Source organism: Cucumis sativus, chromosome 1, assembly GCF_000004075.3.
Source record: "Cucumis sativus cultivar 9930 chromosome 1, Cucumber_9930_V3, whole genome shotgun sequence".
NCBI lineage: Eukaryota > Viridiplantae > Streptophyta > Magnoliopsida > Cucurbitales > Cucurbitaceae > Cucumis > Cucumis sativus.
The window spans coordinates 25,937,271-25,959,177 of NC_026655.2; the positions used below are offsets into that span (position 1 = coordinate 25,937,271).

At 34.8% G+C, this 21,907-nt stretch overlaps 2 protein-coding genes across 4 annotated transcripts; one reads left to right on the forward strand and one right to left on the reverse strand.

Moving 5' to 3' along the window:
- Nucleotides 1-426: 426 nt before the first annotated feature.
- Nucleotides 427-17,015, forward strand: LOC101204300 (myosin-17). The gene is made up of 39 exons (XM_011661707.2): nucleotides 427-995; nucleotides 3,730-3,858; nucleotides 4,148-4,291; nucleotides 4,393-4,538; nucleotides 5,047-5,203; nucleotides 5,334-5,392; nucleotides 5,884-6,043; nucleotides 6,162-6,311; nucleotides 6,390-6,526; nucleotides 6,611-6,757; nucleotides 6,951-7,052; nucleotides 7,131-7,188; nucleotides 7,261-7,362; nucleotides 7,558-7,595; nucleotides 7,713-7,839; nucleotides 7,930-8,100; nucleotides 8,221-8,352; nucleotides 8,483-8,592; nucleotides 8,733-8,793; nucleotides 9,334-9,511; nucleotides 10,565-10,770; nucleotides 10,937-11,056; nucleotides 11,171-11,269; nucleotides 11,448-11,669; nucleotides 12,047-12,186; nucleotides 12,570-12,687; nucleotides 12,776-12,826; nucleotides 12,912-12,992; nucleotides 13,116-13,286; nucleotides 13,420-13,575; nucleotides 13,665-13,871; nucleotides 14,843-14,980; nucleotides 15,064-15,134; nucleotides 15,244-15,343; nucleotides 15,414-15,470; nucleotides 15,550-15,606; nucleotides 15,705-15,785; nucleotides 15,907-15,986; nucleotides 16,246-17,015. Exons 1-39 carry the CDS (start codon nucleotides 993-995, stop codon nucleotides 16,367-16,369), a joined length of 4,590 nt encoding a protein of 1,529 aa, XP_011660009.1. The 5' UTR covers nucleotides 427-992; the 3' UTR covers nucleotides 16,370-17,015.
- Nucleotides 17,016-17,634: 619 nt separating this feature from the next.
- Nucleotides 17,635-21,345, reverse strand: LOC101205272 (uncharacterized membrane protein C776.05). 3 transcript variants are annotated; one of them, XM_011661708.2, is made up of 9 exons: nucleotides 21,207-21,345; nucleotides 20,874-20,962; nucleotides 20,656-20,775; nucleotides 20,441-20,498; nucleotides 20,247-20,347; nucleotides 19,428-19,523; nucleotides 19,255-19,348; nucleotides 18,467-18,704; nucleotides 17,635-18,366 (listed from the first exon to the last, which is right to left on the reverse strand). In XM_011661708.2, the coding sequence occupies exons 2-9, from the start codon at nucleotides 20,955-20,957 to the stop codon at nucleotides 18,000-18,002; spliced, it is 1,158 nt and encodes a 385-aa protein (XP_011660010.1). In that variant the 5' UTR covers nucleotides 20,958-20,962; nucleotides 21,207-21,345; the 3' UTR covers nucleotides 17,635-17,999. The 3 variants fall into 3 exon arrangements, with proteins under 3 accessions (XP_011660010.1, XP_011660011.1, XP_004144017.1); XM_011661709.2 differs by having other exon boundaries at nucleotides 21,174-21,295; XM_004143969.3 differs by lacking the exon at nucleotides 21,207-21,345 and having other exon boundaries at nucleotides 20,874-21,164.
- Nucleotides 21,346-21,907: the final 562 nt, after the last annotated feature.

The window sequence follows — 21,907 nt, forward strand, 5'->3', positions numbered from 1 at the left end:
CTTTGAAATAAATATATTGATAACTACATTGTATCACGTTTAAAATATATCATACTTCTTTTACATCACTACCACCGAACGGATCATAATCGGTTTAGTAAATATTCAAACCGACATCGACATCAATGAGTAAAGGTTGGTCGGTCGAGTTTGTTTAACACTTAAAAATATATTTTAAAAATTTATGATTTGAAACTTTTTGAAACCGATACTTTTTGTCGGGCTGAATTGGGTTTCTATAAGGTCCATAGATAGAAAGTAAAAATAAAATAAAAATGGAATGGCAAATGTGGTAAATAAAAGTGAGAAAAAGGGCAAAGACATTAGGGCCCTTGATTAGCTCTCTAATGTCGGATTAAGAGCATAATTATGAGTAATTGAGACATACAGTATGTGGAGGCCACGAATGTTGAACCAGCGCCAGCTGAGCTCTCAGCCAATTTTTTTTTAACTTTTAGAGAGAGAAAACTTAGGGAGAGACCCTCTTCACCAGAGAAGCAGCTTCAACCTTTTTTGCCTTCGTTTATAAACAATCTCGTCTCACTTTTCTACAGAGAGAAAGGAGGAAGAAGAAGCTTTGAAAATAGGGGTAACCCACCAAAAATTAGAAAGAAAACAAGGAAAAAACAACTTCCTTCTAGGCAGCTTTGTTTGGCTTTCTTTTATTCTTCAAAGTTGCCAATTCAATCTTCTGTATTTGTTTCGTCAATATTTGGTCTTCCTGTTTCTTACCCATCAACGGTTTCAATCCGATCTAACTCGGTTCCGTTTCTCTCGGATGAGTTTGCGGCTGAGGAAGATCTTTTGAGGGGTTTTTATTGATACCCTTTTGTGAACTTCAGCTTTGGTGGCGTTGTTTTTGGCTATTTCAGCTGTTGAAGCTTTGTGGGTACTTGTTTGTTTGCTCCGATCTGGGTCACCGAGTCTTTGTTCCTTTTGACCCTTTTCTTAATTGGATGAGTTAACACGGAAGATCTCTGTTTACAATCACCATGGTAACTTCAATGGATTTTTTTATATTTGTTTTGTTTACATTGTAATTTTATGGATTTATTCGGCTCCATGACCATTTTGACTTCATTTCTTTGTATATGGGTGGATAGCTTGCTATTTTTAGCTGTTCCGACAATTGAGTTGAATTTGGAATTTGAAGTTGTAATATTGGGTAGGATTTTCAATGGAATGTGGTTTTAACGCCATTTTTTTCTTCATTTGAGCTCAAACTATATTTGGCATTCATGCTGGTCTCATTTCCATTTTTCCAGAGCATGGGTAGGAATGATTGTAATTGTGGGTTCAATTTAGTACATTAAATAGACTGAATTTTAATATGGAATACCCCTAAAAATAAACTGAACTGGAGAATGAAAGCAATCCCAACCTGTTTATTAGCCAATTCGACCAAAGAAATTGTTGGTTCAGTGCATATTTAGATATTGTACTTCACATTGGCCTGTAGTTTCCTCCCTTGATTCTATGTACAAACGGAGTTTCCCTTGTTAGGCATTTGTTGGTGGATGACATGTACATAGAGTCAAGCATTTTACCCTTTAGTTTTTATTAGAAGGTGCATGCGCTTAAATACTGTCATTTTAAGGTTAGTAAGATACCAGTGGAAAAGTATGAATGATTGCACAAATGCTTATGAGGAGGAAAGGGGGAAACTTGAAAAAAAATTTGTCGTGGTACTGCATGAATATTTTTTAATTTAGTAAGGATTTATCTTGGCAGTGAATCAAATAATAGTTGGTGTGCTCCTTCTTGTAGAAAGTAGTAGGTCGAGTGCCTCCTAGTCGAGTTTTTGTTGACTGTGGCATTCATTTAGTTTTCTCCACACTTTTTATGTCAAATGATCCAGTTTGAGGTACAGAGTAGGGGTGTAAATGAGTTGGGTTAGGGAGACTTTTTGGACCAACCCGAACTTTTGGGTTGGTCAAATTGACAACCCAAATAACCCAAATAAAATCTTCAACCCAACTTGGGTTGTCGGGCTATTTATTTTCTTTTCGTTAAATATATTATTTATTTACTCAAAATACTTAAATTTGTCTACAACACATTTTAATAACTAAAATTTCATAAAAACTCAAATGTTAAATATCGAAATTCAACATATCTATTACAAATGTAAAAAAAACTTCACAAAATATGTATGAATTATAATATTTATAAGTTGTAATATATATTTTAATACTATTAAAAATTTGGGTTGAGTTAGGTCAACCCAGATTTTGAAAAATGTAACCCAAACCCAATCCAACCTGAAAAAAAACATAAAAAATTCAACCCAACCCAACCCAAATTAAAAAATAACTCAACCCAACCCTTTCAATGTGGGTTGGGTAGTCCGGGTTGTTCCGGTTGTTAGGTTATTTGAACACCTCTAGTACGGAGTGATTGCTTTGGAGTTAGGCATGCATTGATAATTGATTCATACCAGTTGATCTTGAGTAACGTAAGTATAATATTCTGTTAGTGGCAAATGGTTTTGAAACTTGACCTTTTTATTGTATAACCTATTTATTTTGTTAAGTTGGAACGTGTTCCTATTCTATAATAACATTTATCATCTACTACAATTGCTATTACAGTTCTTCCTGGTGATGTTTCCATTCATTATTAGGATCCTCATCTGTATGCCCTGTTCTATCATTAAACTTATGATTACTTAGGCATTTAGAGGGGGTTCTGCGGGATTGATCTTTTTTGGGTGCCCTTCAGCAAAAAAAAAGAAAGATTCCTTAGACATTACTCCTTGTTTCTTATGTAGTGTGAATGCCCGTGTCATTCATAAGATTCATCAAAGCATTGAAAAAGTGAAAAATTAGAAAAGAGGAGGAAATAGCCAAGAGAGGGTACTTCAGTTGGTATCTGCTATCTATCAAAGAAGCAGTATAGTTACAGAAAGAGTACGTTAAATGGAAGTGAGCAAATCAACAATATCCCAAAATTCTGACCACTCTTTTGCCCAATTCAAAGAAAATTCTTGAGTTCCCCTCTCCAAATTTTGCACAGAGATAGACTACCTAAGACTGTAAGATTGGAACTTGTCAATGCTGTAAGATAACTAGTCAATGCACAAATTAAAATTTCTGTAGAAGCACCTATCCATGCCAAACTCTTTGAATAACCTCTTGTGTCCCATTTCAGTATGCTAACATGAGAAATAAATTTCTTCTATTTCCTGAATGCCCCCATTTCAATTGGAAAAATGAAGAACTTTCACTATACAACCAGATGTAGCAACCTAAAGTCTGAGATACGAGAAGTCCCCTTGCTACTTCTAAATCTGTGTTAGAATCTAAGGATCTGCTGAGTCTCCTTGCTATCTTATAAATTCTCAGCACAAATATGGCACTGCATGCAGATAACTTAAAACTAGGAATCTGTTTTGAAATCGGTTAGGGGTGTTTCAGCTTTCCATATCAAGAATCTACATAGAAACTCAACTTTTGTTTGGGTATTTCAGTTTTCCGTAGGCTCCAAGTCATTGGTTTGTCAAGAATGCATTCAAATTCTTTGCATTTATAGTCTAGTTCTCCTTTCATGTGTATTCTTTCTGTGAAATCCGTCTTATTCAGTTTCATGCTCCATATAGTTCTGTTGATTATATTTGGATGAAGTAAAAATTAATGTTTAATATAGCTTTTTGAGTTGCGTATGTTATTGAATTGCATGTTACTAATCTTGGAACACTAACACTTCCTTTTGCTGTTTTTCTTTAAATAGAGTGGACCAGTTAACATCATTGTAGGTTCGCATGTCTGGATCGAAGATCCAAAACTAGCTTGGATTGACGGTGAAGTTTTCCGCATCAATGGCGAGGAAGTTCATGTTAGGACTACCAATGGGAAAACAGTGAGTCAGGCACTCAGCATATGAATAATTTCCATGCCAGTGTGTCTTTTCAGATGATGGATGCCATAAATTAATGAATAATAGTTAATATCATTTGAGGCATCTTACCAGGAAGTTTAAGCATGAATAGATGTCCATTGACTTATATGCATTTGATCTGTTCTCCATTACTTTTCCTCGAAATGATGATTTCCTAGATGAAATAATAAATGATTTTGACGCATCATAGTCAGTAGTCAAACTAGTACCATTGAACTGAATCCAACTGATACTTGACTATTAATTGCAGGTTGTTGCCAATATATCAAAGATATTCCCCAAGGATACCGAAGCACCTGCTGCAGGTGTCGATGACATGACAAAGCTGTCATACTTGCATGAGCCTGGAGTTCTGAGCAACTTGGCGACCAGATATGAACTCAACGAAATATATGTAGGAAACTGTAATCTTTTCTTCTTGTGCATGCAGTAAGAATACTTTCAGATGTTAGATCTTTGAATTAATTGCATATTATACATCTGACATCCCTGCAGACATACACTGGAAATATACTTATTGCAATAAATCCATTCCAAAGGCTACCTCATCTTTATGATACTCACATGATGGAGCAATACAAAGGAACTGGATTTGGAGAACTGAGTCCTCATGTCTTTGCAGTTGCTGAAGTGGCATACAGGTAATCTTTGGAGGGGGAGGGAGGTGGGATAACAGAAGGACATGATTTATTTTAATTTTTAAGTAGATTAAGTAACAATTCAATGATTTTGTCTTCTTTTTAGGCTTTGGTTGTTGCAAGGCCTATGGTTTCTTGGTCTAGTTGTACTTTAGTGGGCAGACTAGTGCTGCCATGTAGGCATTTCACACTGCCATTCTTTATAAACCATGCACCTCCTTAAGTTGAATTGAAAAAGAGACCAAAAGAATGAATTTGGACAAAAACATTTCTTCATTCGTAAAGCTATTATTAACACATACACATCTTATGTTCTTTATTGTTTTCTTAAATTTGTCATATTTATGGAATGTAATTCTTGGTATATGTTAGCAAGGTTTGTTAAGTTAAACATTTGATTGTTTTGTCAGAGTCGGGATGACAGGAGAATTTTTATTTAGAGTAAAAAATGCTGTTAACCATGTGTTTTCTCTGCCATTTTGGTTTTACTAGCTTCTTCTATCCATTACAGAGCAATGATTAATGAAGGAAAAAGCAATTCAATTCTAGTTAGTGGAGAAAGTGGTGCTGGTAAGACCGAGACCACGAAGATGCTCATGCGGTATCTTGCATACCTTGGAGGTCGGTCTGGAGTGGAAGGGCGAACTGTTGAACAACAAGTCCTAGAAGTATGATAAGGATCTTTTCATTATAATTTTAAGCACGCCAAAGTTTATATTTACTATGCAGTATAGAGATCTACTTGCATTCCATAACTGAAGCCTGTGATGATTATTATTCCTTTTCATTTCCTCCCAGTCCAATCCTGTTCTTGAAGCATTTGGCAATGCAAAAACTGTTAGGAACAACAATTCAAGGTGAGTGGTTCTAAACGGCAGAATATGTTTGAATCTATAGAGTTGGATGTAAAGTTAAGATGTGTTCATGCTGAGAAAACAATTAGAAATATCACGAGAAATAATTATCTTCACAGATGATTTTTTTTATGAAATTATCTTCACAGATGATAGCAAATTAATTTTGGGACCTCTATGAAATCATTCACTTTTCTTTTCTCACATTTGGTTTTTAGCAAGGTTCATGTTCATGATATATGAAACTATAATTGTCTACTTCTCACATGTCCAATGATTTGTGCGAAAAGGAAAACAAAACTTTATAATCATTTCTATGATCAATGATTATTGGTAGTTGGTTTTAACCAAGCCTTGAAACTCCATATATCTTCACTGCTTCATTATCACTGAATGTTCTCATGCAAGGGACAACATGCTCTTAAATGCCAACTACTTACTTAACTTGCTCAAGAAGTTTATCTGATGGTTGATAATTGTGGTTTGAAATGCAGTCGTTTTGGTAAATTTGTTGAGATCCAATTTGATAAGAGTGGGAGAATATCTGGGGCAGCTGTCCGAACTTATTTGCTTGAAAGATCTCGAGTATGTCAGATCTCAGATCCTGAGAGAAATTATCATTGCTTTTACCTTCTCTGTGCAGCTCCTCCTGAGGTACAATTATCAACTTTAAAATTGTAAAAATCATTTACATGTAATGGACTGATTTGTTAGTACTGATGGTAGCGTAGCTTATATACCTGATTCTAATCAATGCATTGACAAAAATCAGGAAAGGGAGAAGTATAAGTTAGCAGACCCTAAATCATTCCACTACCTAAATCAATCTAAATGCTTTGAGTTGGATGGAGTGAACGATGCCCATGAATATCTTGCAACCAGAAGGGCTATGGATGTAGTTGGAATCAGCGAGGAGGAGCAGGTGATTTTCAGTAATTTTTTGTGTTGTTGTGGTGTGTCATGTTGCATCAGAATTTTGATAATGAGTAATTCATTTCAGGAAGCAATTTTTAGGGTTGTAGCTGCAATTTTACATCTTGGAAATATTGAATTTGCAAAGGGAGAGGAGATAGATTCTTCAGTCATTAAGGATGAAAAATCCAGATTCCATCTTAATACCACTGCCGAACTGCTTAAGTATGTTTTCTGAAACTTCTACTTAGGTTGTTTTAGTCATTATTAATACTTCAAAAGCTATCATTTTCTAAATGTTTAATTTAGGTGTGATGCAAAGAGTTTGGAAGATGCACTGATTCAACGTGTTATGGTAACGCCAGAAGAGGTTATAACTCGAACTCTTGATCCTGTGGCTGCTTTGGGTAGTAGGGATGCCTTGGCTAAAACGATTTATTCACGACTCTTTGATTGGTAATGTCTCTTGTCTCGAGGTTTGGTTTGGATCCTTGGGTCCTTCCTTTTACGCATTTTTTTCTTCCTCGATTCTTATTCTTTTTCTATTCTTCAATCCATATGGATGATCAATCAACCTAGAAAGATCTTTCAAAGTTTTGCTGTAAATGTATTAAATGCTTCTTCATTCTTTTTGAAACCTTTCCTGTAGGCTTGTGGAGAAGATCAACAATTCAATTGGGCAAGACCCAAATTCTAAATCATTGATTGGAGTTTTGGATATTTATGGATTTGAGAGTTTTAAATTCAACAGGTAATGGTCACATGCGAATTCCTTAGTTAAATCATATATATTTACTAGCAATTGATTAATATTTTTTTTATTTAATAGTTTTGAACAGTTCTGCATCAATTTCACAAATGAAAAACTGCAGCAACATTTCAATCAGGTTGGTTGACTTGGATCTGTAAACTTCACTTTAAGACACTTTTTACTTACTTGCTTGATTGTGTATATGCAGCATGTTTTCAAAATGGAGCAGGAGGAATATACCAAAGAGCAAATCAATTGGAGTTATATTGAGTTTGTTGACAACCAGGACGTGTTGGATCTGATTGAAAAGGTTTTGAGCTCTTCTTCCCCCACCCACCCCACTGTTATTTATCATTTTGCAGCTATTCTGATCATACTTCTAAGATCTTAATATTTATGCAAACATATGTTTTGATGTGAGTGAGGGATTTTTAATAAAGCACTCATTTCTTTTATTTGCCAAGTACAAGATTTAAGTAATTAAAATACAGTTCTTTATTCACAGAAACCGGGAGGAATTATTGCACTTCTGGATGAGGCCTGGTATGTCAGCTAATATTTTATCAGTATAAACTTTTCAATGTTTCATTTACTCTCTCAAAATATTTTTAATTCTTTCTTCGATTCTCACGTTCCTTTTTTATTTTTTGCTCCAATCAGCATGTTTCCTAAATCTACACACGAAACATTTGCTCAGAAGTTATACCAGACTTTCAAGAGCAACAAGCGCTTCATTAAGCCTAAGCTATCGCGTACTAGTTTTACAATATCTCATTATGCTGGGGAGGTGAAATATATTATGCTTGTTTCTTAGTTTCTTATGCTCCGGGCTCAAATGCACCCTCTCTCAATTTTTTGTTTAAAAAAACTGCTTCAGGTGACTTATTTGGCAGATCTATTTTTGGACAAAAACAAAGACTACGTGGTAGCAGAACATCAGGCCCTCTTAACAACTTCAAAATGCTCCTTTGCGAGAGCTTTATTTCCTCCTCAACCAGATGAAACATCAAAATCCTCAAAATTTTCTTCCATTGGTTCACGTTTTAAAGTAAGTTTTACTTCTTTATTTTTTATTTATTTTTCCTTTTCTAACTTGAAATTCATGTTATGTTGTGGGTTAGGTATAGTTTGACAAAGTACTGATGCTTTCACATTCTTAATTATGCAGTTACAACTTCAATCCTTAATGGAAACCTTAAATTCAACAGAACCTCACTACATCAGATGTGTAAAGCCAAATAATGTGCTCAAGCCTGCTATTTTTGAAAATTCAAACGTTATCCAGCAATTACGTTGTGGTGTGAGTATGCTGTGTCAAATTGGCTTTGTTGTGCACCTATACTATATCTGGCCTTATCATTTAAAAAAAACTAGCGATGGTTTATCATAGCCTTTTTGTTAATTTTATGTGGTTATTCCATACAATTTAGGGTGTCCTCGAAGCAATTAGGATCAGCTGTGCTGGATATCCAACCAGAAGAACATTTTATGAGTTCCTCCTACGTTTTGGGGTTCTTGCACCAGAAGTTCTGGATGGAAAGTAAGTTAACTTACTGCCCTATGAAACATATTTCTCTCTTAACAAAATTATAGAAAAATGAGGGGTTGAAATAGGAGAGGTGAGACAAGTTTAAGTATTCTTTGTGTCCTGACAGTCTGATATTACTACCATATGTGCAGCTATGATGACAAGGTAGCCTGCCAGATGATCCTGGATAAAATGGGTCTGAAAGGTTATCAGGTGATTTCATTGTTGCTGTAAACTTGTATTTTTTAAGGTCCCTTGGCCATTGCTCTGGTTGGATTTGAAACCCATATCTCCAACACTACACCACACCTCCATACCTTTTATGAGATTACTTCTTGAAATCCAATGGGATCGATAGATTGAAGCAGTTGATTCAAATTATTTTGATAACCACAAATGCACACATCTTTTGCTTATTTCAAATCATTGCTTCATTAATCAATTCCTCTTGCTACAGCTGTTATGAGTTTTGGTTGGGTGATTGCCAAGTGGGGTTTGTTAATGTGCAGTACAGAAAACCTCATTCTTGTATTGTGTTTAACATTACATACTTTTTCTCAAACTTTGAGTCTAATGTCTTAAGGTCCCAGATGCCTTCATTGGCATGGATATCCAAGTACTCAATTCTTTTGGCATTGATGATTGTACTTGTTTGAGACTCAAGATCTCACTTGAAAGCTCCTAAGTGCTTTCTAGTTTCTGAAGGTTTTGCGTATCTCCAAGATTAATTTATTGGTTAACTTGGTTGGGCAGATTGGTAAGACAAAAATATTCCTGAGGGCTGGGCAGATGGCTTCTCTGGATGCAAAGAGAACAGAGGTGCTTAGCAATGCTGCCAGAACTATTCAAATGCAAATTAGAACGTTTATTGCACGCAAGGAGTTTGTTGCATTACGTAAAGCTGCTATACATGTGCAATCATTTTCTCGAGGTACTTTCTTGGACTGTCTCAGAAATACCGCATGCTCATTTCTTCTTAGTCTTTTTTCATTTTAAAAATATTCTTTAACATAGCAAGAAATCATGAAATTTTTATGAGTTCGTCGAGACTGAAGAAACTTTTGGCTTACATCATCAATGGTCTCGGAATCTCGTGTTGTTATTTTTATAAATTGTTTGATCACTTGTTACCTGTGTTCCTGGAAGTATGCCTATTGCGGTTGTCTGGAGTCTTAAGATATCTATTTTGGGATGTGATTGGGTTCTTCTTCACATTGTTTTGTATTATTTTGATTTTTTGTTTTTGTGTTGTGAGAAATGAGAGTCCGGATCACTTTTTGGTTAATTGCTCTTCTTCCGGAAGCTCTTGGGAGAAACTCTTGTTGATCTTCTGCCTTAGTTCATGATGCCTTCCTTTTCTGACAAGTTCTTTCAGATTGACCTCACTTTATCCACGAAGAACTGTTATTCTTCTGTGGCTGAATTCTTGCACGATGGTAGGGGAAATGTTGAAGATGTTTGTGAGAAGGTGTTGATCCAATGTTCCTTGACGGGATGTTAACAATTATATTTTCTTCCCATTTGATAATTGTGGTTTAGGAGATGGTCCAATAGATCTCCAACAATTATCTAGCTATATATTTCATTGATATCTTGAAGTACGATACCAAAGAATATCATATTAAGAGATAATTACAAAAAACACCTCCACTGACTAGTAAGGGTGTTTAGATTATAATTACAAAGGGGAGGTAACTTGCTGCAAGTGATAGTAAAAAAGTGGATTCAATAAAGAAGTTGTTCCATTAAGATTATGATTATTAGTATACTTGTTTGTTTCCTACATAAAAAAAAGTTGCTTTATTATCTCAAAAGAAAAAAAAGAAAAAGGAAAAAAAAGAAGTTGCCTTCTTCAATCTGAAAAAGTTATTTTTATCCCTCAATGTAAACATTTATTAATCCTCTCGATCAATGGTTTAAGATTTATGAAGTTAGTTTTTTTCTCTTAAAACTCTAACGTGTGTTTGTTTCAAATTATAATTAGGTGTTTTGGCTCGAAAACTATTTGAGCAGTTGCGACGGGAAGCAGCAGCTTTAAAGATCCAGAAGTGTTTCAAGAGATATATTGCCAGGAAATCATACTTAGATTTGCTCTCATCTGCAATCAAATTGCAAACAGGGTTAAGGGCAATGAAGGCTCGTGATGAATTCAGATTCAGAAAGCGTACCAAGGCAGCAATTATCATTCAGGTGCTGTTTCTTGTTTGTTTTAGAGTAATTATTTGAAAATATAAAATCTAAAACTTCTAAGATTTGTAATTGAGAACTATATTCATTCTGCAACATTATGTTTATCAAATCAGTTTGTAGTACCTAGATGTTGATTGGATTCTGATTTCTTTTGGTTGACTTGCAGGCACGTTTGCGTTGTCACATGGCGCATTCTTACTATACGAGACTCCAAAAAGCTGCATTATACACACAGTGTGGTTGGAGGCGACGAGTTGCACGAAAGGAGCTAAGAAAACTGAAAATGGTTCAAATACACCGTTTATTTTGACTTTGTTTTATATTTAGGACAATTTTTGAATGAAAGAAAGTTGTGGGAGGAATAAATTAAGGCACTCATATATGCTTTCTATGCACTTAGGCTGCAAGGGAAACTGGTGCACTCAAAGAAGCAAAAGACAAATTAGAAAAACGTGTAGAAGAACTCACATGGCGCTTACAACTTGAGAAGCGGCTGAGGGTATTTTCTTGATTACTTTCTTTCGTTCAATGTAATGTGTGGATCTGGGTTGGGCTGAGGGTATTTTCTTGATTACTTTCTTTCGTTCAATGTAATGTGTGGATCTGGGTTGGGAAACAAAATGCTCTACATTGTTCTGCAGAAATTGATATATTTCTTTTTCCCTGCTGAATTGTAGACTGATCTGGAAGAGGAGAAAGCCCAAGAAATTGCCAAATTACAAGATTCTTTACACAACATGCAATTACAAGTTGAAGAAGCAAATGCTCAAGTTATCAAAGAGCGAGAGGCTGCTCAGAAAGCTATTGAAGAAGCACCTCCAGTTGTCAAGGAAACTCCAGTTTTTGTCGAGGATACTGAAAAAATCAATTCCTTAATGGCTGAGGTGGAAAGTCTGAAGGTAGGTTTCAACCATTTAGCCAATCTATACATATTACTCGAGTTGCAAGTCTATATAATGTATGTAGGCAGGAATAACAAGGCCAAAATATTGGAGAATAATCTGCATGAAAACGTTTCAACAAAATAGCTCTTAACTATTCTTGATTGCTAGAGGAAAATCTAAAATGAATTTGGGTTGTGAAATTGGCCATTCTCTAGTAGATTTGAAGCTAAAAAGTAATGGTTGTCTTGGTTAGCAAATATTTTTATTGGCCATAAGGGGGATCAGAGGGTCTGTGATTGGTCTTTGTTGCTGTTCTTTATGGCCGCTAAATGGTAAAGCTTCTTACATTTTTTCTCAAATCATGAGGATAATCTAACCCCAGAGATTTACAGGCTTCGCTGCTGTCAGAGAAAACGTCAGCTGAAGAAGCTAGAAAAGCTTGTACTGATGCTGAAGCCAAAAATGTGGAGCTGACTAAAAGACTTCAAGACACAGACCAGAAGGTGGATCAGCTTCAGGAGTCAGTCCAGAGGTTCGTAAGAGTGATTAAATCTTTGCATCTATTGTTTATTTTTCATTGAATTGAATATAGCTAGCTTGACCTATGCCTTTCTCTGGGGTGTCAATTTCAGATTATGTTATTTCTTCTCTTGAATTTGTTTGATCTTCTGACAACATTTCTTATCACACAGTCCAAGATTATACGAATCTTTTGTAATTTTGGTTCAGTTTTTCTTATTGTCTCAATGATTCCTTCTTGTGTCTATTTGTTTCTCAAACAATTATATTTTCGTTACATTTTCTTTCATGCATGCCCATTGTTTGAAAAATTCAAGTTTCTTGCTTGCTCCAAAGTTTTGTAAGACAGGTTACATGCCTTAAAGTTAATAAATGAAACTTTATTCTCTGCATTAGGCTTGAAGAGAAGCTTTCAAATTCAGAATCAGAGAACCAGGTACTTCGTCAACAAGCCTTGACGATGTCGCCAACAGGAAAAGCTTTATCTGCAAGACCCAAGTCAATGATTATTCAGGTATAGTGTAATATTCATATGATACTCTGGTCTTTTAAATAAAATGTTATTTCTGAGAAATCCCATCAATTTTTTGTTGAAATTTCAGAGGACACCAGAGAACGGAAATATTCCACATGGAGAGGCCAAAGTATCATTGGTAAGGAAAATTAACTTTTATGGAACAAAAGAACAGTTTTAGTATAGAGAACTTTATATCTTAAATTATACATTCAATGTATCAGGATACAACTCTTGCATTATCAACTGTACGTGAGCCTGAATCAGAGGAAAAACCACAGAAATCACTTAATGAGAAACAGCAGGTAAGAAAGGATCTTACCATAATTTAGAAGAAGCAGAAAAAACTGGGAGCTTTATGCAAACTTGATTCTCCTTTGTGTTTGAGAGTAACTTGTTTGTCTTTTGTGATGCATTATGATGTTCAGGAGAACCAGGACCTGCTAGTGAAATGCATATCTCAAGATTTGGGATTTTCTGGAGGCAAACCAGTTGCTGCTTGTGTCATCTATAAATGTCTTCTTCACTGGAGGTCGTTTGAAGTTGAAAGAACTGGCATATTTGATCGAATCATTCAAACAATAGCTTCATCCATAGAGGTGAGATGCTGTGTTTGCTTCTGGAACTGGCTACATTAAGTTGCCAGTTTCTATTAGTAGTTCTATCTGGTGATGGAAATACATGAATTTCATCTACATATTATTGACACTTGTGGCTTTAACTCTACTGAAGGTCCCGGACAACAATGATGTATTAACTTATTGGTTATCTAATACATCCACTTTATTGTTGCTGCTTCAACACACTCTCAAAGCTAGTGGAGCTGCTAGCTTGACTCCTCAAAGGAGGAGAACTACTTCAGCTTCTCTTTTTGGAAGGATGTCTCAAGTATGACACTAACTATGTTCCTTCAGGCCTTTATGTTTTATTGTTATTTCTTCTTAATCGCCTCTTTTTTCCTCACTTGCACCTTATAGGGATTAAGGGCATCCCCACAAAGTGGTGGACTATCGTTTCTTAATGGTCGGGGGCTTGGTAGATTGGACGATTTTCGGCAGGTTGAGGCAAAGTATCCAGCACTGTTGTTTAAGCAGCAGCTTACAGCATTTTTGGAGAAAATATATGGAATGATAAGAGACAACCTGAAGAAAGAGATCTCCCCCTTACTGGGACTGTGTATTCAGGTAATTGCCAAATCTTATCGTTCTTCTAACTGTTTATAAAAAGTGTTGGAATGCCTTGAATCCCTCACCTCCAAACGACTGAGCACGGGTCTCGCTTGTCCCTAGGGTTTAGAGGAATACATTATATAAACTTTAACTTTGTTGGTATCTCTAAATTTGTAGTTTGATATCGTCTCTCTAATAATAAATTGCTTTCTCTTTTGTTGTGGACGTAACTAACACTGTTAGTGAACCACATAAATTTCAGTTGGATTCCTTTACTCTTTATGTTTTGTTTGTCGATTTTATTATTGAAAAGAGAGACAAAGAGTTCACACCAATTTACGTGGAAACCCGAGTACCGGGAGAAAAACCACGATTGTTTGTGTTGTTATTATTTTCTAATGAATAAAGCAATAGGTACAAGAGAGAATAAATAGAGTACACAATGGAATAAAAAAGGAAAAGATTTAGGAAAATAAGGAATACATTCCCATAATCTTTCCATAATTATTCTAGGATTCTAACAAGGAAAAAACCTAGAAAAAAAAGGAAAGAATTCCAACATTTATAATAAAAAGATAACTTCAAACTACTGTCATGGCATTATGATAACAAGCGAAGCCCCTTTTGTTATTATTATCTTCAAAGATTACTTCTTTCATGGTTATGGTTCTTTGGAGCACTTCTGTTTCCTTTCCCAACATTTCATATGTATTGACTGTTTTTTCAGTTGCTGTTTTGATTGTTTTTCTGCCTTTTTTGGAGTTTGTTAAACTTTTGGTCCTCATCTTGTTAGCCCTTGTTTTTGAATTCCGGGTTCTTTGGTCGCTTAGAGATTTAAGCTCTTTGTATAATTCTCTTGTACTTTGAGCATTAATCTCATTTTATTATATTAATGAAGAGACTCGCTGTCTTTTAAAAAAAGTGATCAATGATGGGACTTTCTTCCCAAGTAGTGAGAACTAAGCAGCTACATTTAATTCAATTAGGCTCCTCGGACATCCCGTGCAAGCTTAGTGAAAGGACGCTCCCAAGCAAACGCCATGGCTCAGCAAGCCTTGATTGCACATTGGCAAAGCATTGTGAAAAGCTTAAACAATTATTTGAAGATCATGAAAGCAAACTATGTGAGTTCTGAGTTAGTGTTATATACTAATAGTTCATCATCTTTATAGCAAGTAGAAGTGTGATCTTATGCCGGTTTTGACAGGTTCCTCCATTCTTGGTCCGCAAAATTTTCACTCAGATATTCTCATTTATTAATGTTCAACTATTTAACAGGTAGTCATTCAAGCTCAACATTTTGTAACTGGATTGGGTATCTTTCAGGCCAGTTAAATTTTCTATTTTCACTTCGGAAAGTTTAAGGAGTCAGTTAAATTTTTTGCAGCCTTCTTTTGCGACGTGAGTGTTGTTCATTCAGCAATGGCGAGTATGTGAAAGCTGGCTTGTCTGAATTGGAACAGTGGTGTTCTGGAGCAACCGAGGAAGTAAGTAATCACAAAGCAAAATCGATTTCAATAGTTTATATGCCCTTTCTAATGCCCTTCTCCTGTACAGTATGCAGGGTCTGCCTGGGATGAGTTAAAGCATATTAGGCAGGCTGTTGGATTCCTTGTAAGTTTATTTAAATAAATCTCAATTCTTCAATAATGTACAATTTTGCCTAATTGATTTGGACTCTTTTCCTTTTCAGGTTATTCATCAAAAGCCCAAAAAGACATTGAATGAGATAACAAAAGACCTATGTCCTGTTAGTGCTTTGCTTCCCTTGTCTCTTGTTTTCAAATTATTTCAGCCTTTACTTCATTTGCTTACTTATTTTCCATATTTTTATACACTGCTTCTCAGGTGCTTAGCATACAACAGTTATATAGGATCAGTACAATGTACTGGGATGACAAATATGGCACGCATAGTGTATCTTCAGAAGTACGTTAACTTATTGGAATTGGTTCTAATCAGTTTTCTCTTAGCCTTTGAATTACCGTTGTGGTTCTAATCGCTGTACCTCAAATTTCTCCTTATTCTGACACCCTTCTTAATAGTGCAGGTTATTTCGAGTATGCGAATTTTGATGACTGAAGACTCCAACAATGCTATCAGCTCATTCCTTTTAGATGATGACTCTAGGTACAATCTTCATTCAAATTGCCGCTCCCATTTAATCTCTATGGTCTGATGAGTTTCATTATTATCAGTGTTTTAAAAAGCTCACCCATATTAAAAAAGAAAAAAGAAAGGTTTTTCTTTTTAACTAAAAAAAGAATAATTCTGAGCCTAAATACAAGTCTCCTTCCTGTGTTTGCTTTCTCATTTTTTGTATTGTGCGCCTCACAGGAAAAGGCTTACAGAAATGCTGATTGTTGTAATCTCTTTTTTGTTAATGCAGTATACCATTTTCTGTGGACGATATCTCCAAATCCATGAAACAAGTAGATGTAACAGATATAGATCCTCCACCGCTGATACGAGAAAACTCTGGGTTTGGGTTTTTGCTTCAACGTGCAGAGTAGTGCCCTATGTGTTCATGAATCATGGCTTATGAGGGTGAAAATCTTGTCTCTGCACTAGGAAGACAAACTGCAGGTCAAGTCTCTGTGCATATACTTAATTGTTTTGTCACCATTCCATGTGTATAGTTATATTAAATTCCATCCTCCCAGCGACCGAGTTCGAATGGTCGTCTTGGTTGAATTTGTTTCGCCTCTCGTGTTATATCAACACTGGGAGGGTCTTCGTCCAGATTCAAAGACATGTCACTGAGCGTGAGCATGTGCTTCATGGATCGAACACGGAAGTCTAGAAAACGATCACCATTGCAGTGGTCTTTCTTATATTCGTTTGGTTTTTTTCTCCTAAGGTTCTTATAGTCTTTGGGTGTATGGCTGTTTTTTAGGCCTCTTTTTTGGGTTAGATTGTGGAAGCAATTTGTATTTAGTGTGATGTAATTTTTCATTTTTTTTTTTAAGAAATAGGAACCAAAATGATAATGCATCTCTTCATTGTATTTTTTTTTTCTTCTCATTTTCTTTTTTTGGGGGGTTTTTAGTACAGTATTATTTTGTTATCTTGTTGCTCATATGTCTTAGTACTTTTAGGCACCATGAATAAAAAGGTAGCAATTATTATCATATTATTATTCAAATGATTTGAGGCTAATTTGTTTCCATTTAACAACCATTTTTTATATGGTTTTGCTATTACTGGATGATGATAAATTCAGTGGAATGATATTGGAAAAAACATAATAGATTAATTGTTATCTGAAAAAGTAGTTTTCATATTTGATTGTGTTTATTAGATGTGTTTTGTAATTGTAATAAACAGTGAGGTCCGCTCTCAAATCTATAATCAAACAATTCGATGAGCAAATGTTATAGTTTGTTCGTATTTGGAAATTACGAACTCATCACATTTACTCTTACCATTGGGTTTAGGGTTCAAATGTGTAGAAATTAATTTTAAAAATTATAGTCGGTAAAATAAAATCGGTGGCTTTTATTTTGAAATTTTATTTTAACAAAATTAGTCTATTTTTACAAAAATATTTATGGAAGTTACTTGAAACTTCCCTAAAATTGAAACTCAAAGGCTGAGTTCCTCCAAATAATTCAAATTTCAAATATAACAATTGTGTGTAAGGACTGAATCGATTTGGTTTTAGAAGGCTCAAGATCTTAAATATCAATTTTCTCTAGGGCTCAATTTGTAAATATCAATTGCTCCAAAAAAATCTAATTTTGTATAGGCTGGATTCTCAAATATCATGAAAAAGCAATGAAAAGTAAACAATATTCTCATTGATAGAAAAAATAAAAAGGTATTGACATACACAAACCTTACCAAAGTTTGCGATGAGTATGGATTAAACAAATGAAACGAATGGAGAAATCTTAAAACGTTAAAAGTAACCTATTTTTCACACCCATTTCCATTGTCTATGAAATGGAAAAGCACAAAATTAAAAGAAAAAAGAACTACTTCATCTCTCTCCTAGAAACACCACTTTGATTATGAAAGCTGTAATACAATACTTACAACAGTCATGGATCAAAATCGATAAATATATATATTGGGTATATATAATTAGACCCAGCAGCCTAACATATTTGAGAGAAAGATCAAACCAGGTACAACTGCAGATTACGACTGCAATGGCTCTCTTGAATTGATATCAGCTCCGTTTTCGTATGCGGGAACTGGGGGATGATGATTTTGATCGTCTTGAAGCGGTTGTGTCTCTGTTTTCTTCTTCTCTTTCTGAATCACCTGCCTTGGCATGACCTCTAACAGAAAGCTCCCTCCATTCCAGACTGCGGCTGAAACTTTTAGCAACTGGAAAACTACGTGCAACCGATAGGATAAGAAGATCGGAACAGCTAATGCCATTGTCAATACTGTAAATATTCCCTGGAATAAGATGTACATGAGTAGACGATTCTGATCTCCAAGTAAACCACTTAATTTCCACCATACGTTGTTTGTTTTCTGTGCCCTTTTAGATAGTTCCCTAGAAAGAAACCACAAAAGGAGGGTGTTAGTGTGAGTTAAAAATAAATGCAAATGCTTTTGCTGTTAATGCAATTGATTTCTAGTCACATAGGGAAAACCTGTATGAAGTCATGACTTCAGGATCTCGTAAGAACCGTTGACGACGCAACACATTGACAATCAGAAAGTAAAGAATCTGCCAAAGAGTGTAAGCAACCAAAGGAACTAGAAACAGCCATGTCCATAAGTATGACTTGTCCTCTACATAGGGCCATGAAGCTCTGCGGGAAGTTCCTTCGGGATGCATGGCTTCAAATGTTGCCTCGTTCCACCATCGAATGGTGAAGAAAACCAAACCTGGAAGAAAAACATCGAGCATATCATTAAGTTGTAACATAAGACTCTAGAAATATTAACTTGCCAGTTCATGGGTGAAGTACAGCATCCTAATCCAACCCCGAAACAGAACTGTTATCAAACAAGGCTCGATTTTAATGGTTAATGGTACTACAAACAGAGCATAATCTCTCTTATGATTTTAATATTGGAGTATTCAATCTACAAGTGGACCCTTCACAGCATTGGAAGCATACTTTCATCTAGCTTATACCTAAGGCTTGTGCTCAATTATTGCATAACTTGTGAAGCTATGTTTCAAAAGTACCTCTTGCAAGATGAAGGATTACCACAAATTGAAGTTCAAGAAATTAAATCATGAATGCTTATTACATTTGGTGTCATCAATCGAGAAATATGATTTTTCCAAAGTTGACAGAAGCAGGTGAATGCTCAATGCACTCTTGATCCAAATTACTATGTTTTTGAGCAACTTCTTCAGTTATCAATAAGATTCCTTTAATTAAATTTTTTACGGGAAAATGTTAGTAAAAAAGAACAACAAACTCACCAGGAATTAGATGTATAAGAACACTAACTATTTTGTCAAAAGAACTAAAAACCAAGCTACAACGCCAAACTATGATCGCCCATGCTAATGGTCCCTACAGCAATAGTTAGAATGTCAAATGGAGGTACATGAAATAAATTTCCAGTCAGATTACAAAATTGTGCAATACTAACCTCTGCAAATGAGAAGCAAATCATGAAAAGTTTTTCATTTTTTGGATACAGAAGAAGGTCAACAATGAAAATCGTGTTTGCATAATAGCAAAAATCCTGAGTAAGGAATATAAATATGTTAGCTCCTCAGCATGAAAGGCTTCCTGATGAAATACAATAAAAGTGATAGCAGTTATCCAAGCATATGTATCTTAGGTAAGTGGGAAATTTATGAAATGGCTTGTGATTAAAAAAAAAACAAAGGAAGAGTTCCAATCGACATTTATCTACCAAGATGCACCTATCCAAAATTATACACAAAAAATGAATTAAAATATTTAAAGAAGGATGCAAGAAGAATTTGTCACATGACAATAAATTCAATGAGATGCACAAAGTTAGGTGTGGCTTGAGATGCACTTAAATACTTTTATATCTATTGGCAAACAGTATAACCTAAAGATTTGAAAATTGACCAACTCTAATTCTCAAACAAGGCCTGCCTCCTCACAACTCCACCGAACCTGCTGCGGAAATTGCTTTACTCGAATCACATTTAAATTATCAAATACACACAACTTTCAAACATCTCCTTCCATCCAACCATAGTTCAAGTCGATGAGATCTTCTCGATGGATTTTATACATATATGAAATCCCACTAAATGATGTATGTCTTTCTATGATTGCTGACAACCCAGCTTGTAGACTCTACATCCAAGAAAATGCCATTTATCCGAACCCAGCAACAATAGGCGATTAACATTTTATACTGTATGAGAATCACGTGTACGAATTGAAGGGAAGCAAGCGAAAAAACAAGAAAAGATGCAAAGCTTACCAAGAGGTAGTAATGCCATTTCTTGAACCGATAGTATATCCAACGAAGAGGGACAAAGGTAACGTAAAAGAAACAATATACATATGGAATATCCTGAGGTCCTGATCAGAAAAAATGGCCAAAAGAGGAAAATCAATCCAATATTGCAAAATGTAAAAGAATCGCAATCCATTGATTCAGATGATTCAACTCACTCGCTCCTAAGATGAAGCAGAATCCTCCGAAACCAAGAACTCCAAGCAGGTGCGTAACCTAAACAAGTTGGAAAAAAAACGCCTCACAAACTCAGATTCAAATGCAACAGAATCGAAAATAAGACATAAATCATTCTCGTGATGGCGATAAATCGAAATTCAGAGCATCAAACAAGTCTAATCGACTCGATTTGGCACTACAGTGAGAGACAAACCTTATTAATGAATCTTTCATGTTCTTCGGCCTGCTTAGCGATCTTTACCGCCTGTTTAGATAGAATCTCTTTTGTTTGAACTGCTTGTTTCGACAACATCTCTTTCGTTTGCGCCATTTTCTACAAATCGAATTAACAAATTGCAAAACTTAGAGAAAAAGACAAAAGAAAAAAATAGAGGATGAAATAAAATCAAAACAGAACAGAACAGAACACACCTTGGATCGGTCCTTCAAAATCTGTTTAGCCTGTTGATACGAGTCTCCATCTATATCCTCCATGTGATCTTCGTTCTGCGCCATATTTGCTATCATACAACACGGATTTCAGAACTCGAAAAGATGAATTTACAGAACTGAAATTTGAAGGAATACAAACGAAACGACCAAGAAAAACTAGTTTGACAAAGATTTTGTTCTTCGTGTAATTTTCTTAAAACTTCGATATCGTTGAGTTGAATTCCAAATTAAAAGATTTATGTATAGAATCAAAGAACTCATGAATCTCTTTTATCTCACATTTCTAGAAGCTACGGATTCATTTGGACTCACGTAAATTAAGATCAAAGCATGGGATTCCAAGATGGTTCTACACAATTTTTTTCCCCTTGTTTATCATTCAATCACTATATCAAATTTCTAACCTTCATTTTCAATTAAATATTTAATTCACTCTATAAACCAATTTTAAAATATTAAAAATTGATTTTTTTAAAAAATAACTAAATAAATTAAAATATTTACATACTATACTACCATTTTTTAATTCTATCATGGTTTGTATGTATTATGAACTTTTTATACGAATTTATAAATAAGAAGTAAAATTTTGTTATATTTATAAATATCTTTTGGTTATATTAAAGTTACTCGATAAATTATTTAAAACAATAAAATATTTAAAAGATATAAAAAAAAATTAATTCATTTTTGTTAGATACTAACAAGTATTTGTTGGTGTCTATTAACATTTATCAATAATACAGGGAAGTAATATAAAAGTAATATTTTTTTTATGTATATAAATATTTTAGTTATTTTGAAAACCATTAATAGAAAGTATTTAGGTAATGACATTGACAATAAAACCTAAACAAAAAATATGGTTTAAAAAGGTGCACTAAATTTATGAATTTAATATGATTTATGTGGTTAACAAAGCTCTATTATATGTTTTCTCAAAAAAAGTAAAACTTTATTGTATGATGCATTGGTTCTTTGTCATAATTGTTCTAAAGTAATAGAAATTATAA

Excerpts from the sequence above, each read along its gene's own strand:
- LOC101204300 (XM_011661707.2), top strand. Across the intron at positions 11,057-11,170 it reads AGCTAAGAAAACTGAAAATG|GCTGCAAGGGAAACTGGTGC; the intron begins GTTCAAATACAC and ends CTATGCACTTAG. Across the intron at positions 12,688-12,775 it reads CCAAGTCAATGATTATTCAG|AGGACACCAGAGAACGGAAA; the intron begins GTATAGTGTAAT and ends TTGAAATTTCAG.
- LOC101205272 (XM_004143969.3), bottom strand. The coding sequence starts at position 20,969 with ATGATAGCAAATATGGCGCAGAACGAAGATCACATGGAGGATATAGAT. Across the intron at positions 19,524-20,246 it reads AATGGCATTACTACCTCTTG|GATTTTTGCTATTATGCAAA; the intron begins GTAAGCTTTGCA and ends TTCCTTACTCAG. Across the intron at positions 18,705-19,254 it reads TCTTATACATCTAATTCCTG|GTTTGGTTTTCTTCACCATT; the intron begins GTGAGTTTGTTG and ends TTTTTCTTCCAG.